The sequence below is a fragment of the Nestor notabilis genome, unplaced genomic scaffold (genome assembly GCF_000696875.1).
Source record: "Nestor notabilis isolate BGI_N333 unplaced genomic scaffold, ASM69687v1 scaffold19890, whole genome shotgun sequence".
NCBI classification, from domain to species: Eukaryota; Metazoa; Chordata; class Aves; order Psittaciformes; family Psittacidae; genus Nestor; species Nestor notabilis.
The window spans coordinates 1-3,066 of NW_009909943.1; the positions used below are offsets into that span (position 1 = coordinate 1).

A 3,066-nucleotide genomic window follows, 5' to 3' on the forward strand; every position below is an offset into this window, starting at 1 on the left:
TTGGTCTCCAGGGAGTCCTTCAGCTCCTGGACCAGGCTGGAGTGTCCCTGCCTGAAGCATGCGGAGGGGAGGGAGGATGCAGCCCAGAGCATCCCGACCATGGGGATGGCGATGGGGAGCTGAGCACTGGCAGCACTCACCACACCAAGGGATGGTCAAAGGGGTGGATGCTGACCCAGCCTTTGGTCTCCGCCAGTTCCAGGGCTCTCCTGTTGGCATCATCCCATACCTGGGGGAGTGTAATGGGGGGCTCAGTGGGGCCGTATCCAGCCCTCACCCCCCACAAATGGGTTCATCATCACCACAGGGCTGGGGGACACCACAAACCCACGCAGGGTTGATGTGGGGTTCCCCAGGGTGACCATGTTGCAGTGGTGGGGTGTAGGTGATGCAGGAGGGGGACACTGCAGGATGGGGTTTGCCATGTGCACCACAGATGCTTCCCCCAGACCCCCAGTTTGAGGTACCTGGCCGGAGATCTCCACCTCTGCCCCCATCTCCTGCAGCCTACGCACAGTGCCGGGGCCGGTGCTGCTGGGGACCACGACGGTGATCGGCACCCCCAGCTTCTGGGCTGCATATGCTGCGGCCAGCCCCGCGTTGCCCCCTGCGGGAAACGGGGGTCAAGGAAGGGCTGGAACCCCCCATATTGCTCACAATGTCCCTCCCTGCTCCAGCTCCAGTTACCTGAGGAGCTAACAAAGTGGCTGCAGCCCTTCTTGGCAGCCTGAAAGGCAGGAGAGAAGGAGGGAAGGGGACGTTTTTCCCCCCTGTTGTGCCCCATAAGGGCAGGAATAGCACCCTAGTACGATCCTCACTTCCTGGCAGAGGTGACCGATGCCCCGGATCTTGAAGGAACCAGTAGGCTGAACGTTCTCCAGCTTCATGTAAACCTTGGTACCTGCAGCCCTGGACAGGGGCAGGCTCTCCAGGACGGGTGATACGATGTGGAAAGGCTTCTGGCCCCTGCTGAGCTGGGCTGCCATGGCCTTGGTGATGATGGATGCTCTGCCACGGAGAGGTGGGTGAGCCACCGGCTGCTCCCCATGGGTTCCCCCCATTCCCCACAGCCCCACTGCCCACCTCGGTTCCATATGGGCCACAGGAGCCCCAGGGGTGGGACAAAGTCATCCCCGGCTCCATCCCAGCCCTGGGATGCAGCAGCACCGAGCCCTGGGGCGCAGCGATGGGTCCTCCCTGCCAGAACCCTATTACAAGTGGGGCAACCCATCCTCCATCCCCAAGCCCCCAGTGTCCCCAGGTGCCCAACCAGTTCCCTGTCCCCTGACTCACGCAGGGCCACCCCACGGTGGGATTACCCGACGTTCCGAGTCCTCACTGCATGTGCTGAGCTCCTCGCCCGCAGCCACAGCAGAGTCTGGGAGCAGCAGAGGCAGAGGTGACGTCAGGGGGGCTGTGCCGATGTCCTCAGGTCCCCATGTGAGCTGGCAGCAGTTGAACATTGCCCCGGCTCTTTGCTCGGAGCCAGATGGGCTTTTGGCAACCTTAGAACTGGATCAATGCCGAAAGCACCCTGGCCATGGCGCGGGCATGGTGCCGGTGGCCCAGGACCAGCCAAGTCCCAGCAGCCTTCATGTGCCCAGGAGATGGGACGCTGGGAGTCCAGGAGAGGTGGGGGAAGAGGAGAGGCAGCTCCCAGATGACTGGGTCCTGACCCCACAGCCACAGAGGATTCGTTTGTCCCTCGGCCAGCGCAGTCTGGAAGCAGAAGCACCACGTTTCAGCTCAGCCCTGGTGTTCCAGCGTTCTTTCCCACCCTGCACCCCTTCAACCCGCTTTGCTCCATCCCCGCCCCGGGAAGACAATACCATGTTGTCCCTGGTGGTGACATGGCCCCAGCCCAGGCCTGCTGTAGCTGGGGTGAGATTCAACCACTTCTGTTGGGTTTGAAGAAGAAGAAAAAGCAAGGGAAGCAGCAACCCAGATCCTGCTGCATTTCCAGCATGGATGCACCGACCCCTCCTCACTGCCCCATGGCACTGCTCTGCTCCCACCCTGGGAAACTGAGGCACAGTCCCCACACTATGGGGACACAAGCACAGGTTCTGCCACCCCCTCTCCTCCCAGCACCCATCCCAGTAGGATTTGGGATGGGTGCAGGGCACCCGTTGCAGCTTTAGGGGTGCCAGCACCCCAACCTCCCAGTGCTGCTGCATCCCGGCTCCGTGCAGCCCCCAGGGAGCTGCAGGGCCCCCCAGGCCTGGTGGGAACCTGGAGCCTTCAAAGCGGTGCCGCAGCAGCTCATTAATCCCCCGGTAATGACCTCGTTATTCCTAACGAAGCAGCAGGATCAAGGGAGCTGCCGTAAGAGGATTTTGCAACAGGGGTTGCGGGGCTGAGGGAACACAGGTGGCAGAAGGAGGGGGAGACAAAAGGGATGAGGATGGGCACCCCATCCTGGTGGGGTGAGTGGTGGGACCTCCCCACTCCAGCTCCTTCACCAGGCTCCCCTATTTCAGCAGCTCTGCCCCATGCCAGATACGCAGAGAAACCTCAGCAGCATGCACCCCAAAAAAGCCCAGCCTGGAGGGCTGTGCACTCGACCGCCAAGAAGCAGGAATCACCCTGTTAATGTGCGGAGAGTGGAAGACCGCTGTGTGAGCCCAACCCTTATACGAGACACCAGAGAATCTCAGCAGCACGCAAAACACAGCCACCTCCTCTGCTGCACGCAGAGCACTTTATTTGTCACAGCCGAACCAGTTCGCTCCCCTCCTCTCTGCCTGCAGGCCAGTACCAGCCTCCCAAGGGGGGAGCCCCCCTTTTCTGGGAAAAGCCCCCCCCAACCCAGTGTCAGCATCCAGAGAAAGGTCCCAGAGCCCCATGGTGGGGAGGGGACATGGCCCTTGTGCAGCACAGCACTATGGGGACACGGCAGCGAGAGGCAGAAGCAGAAAGAACCTGGGGTGCAGGTGACCCCCCCCTTGCACCCAAAGCCAGTCCCCTGGGCACAGGGGAGAGCGGGTAATGCTGCAGGCCCCATGAGGGATTCCCACACAGGACAGACGCCCATGGACGGATGGACGGGGTCATCCTGGTGCTGGC

General features: G+C 61.9%; 1 protein-coding gene across 1 annotated transcript; it reads right to left on the reverse strand.

Moving 5' to 3' along the window:
* Window positions 1-3: 3 nt before the first annotated feature.
* LOC104412842 (serine dehydratase-like) lies at window positions 4-986 on the reverse strand (the record flags this gene model as incomplete). Its single annotated transcript, XM_010023672.1, has 5 exons — window positions 819-986; window positions 688-727; window positions 468-607; window positions 141-229; window positions 4-51 (listed from the first exon to the last, which is right to left on the reverse strand). Coding segments are annotated over exons 1-5 (485 nt in total), but the record flags the coding sequence as incomplete, so codon positions are not given.
* Window positions 987-3,066: the final 2,080 nt, after the last annotated feature.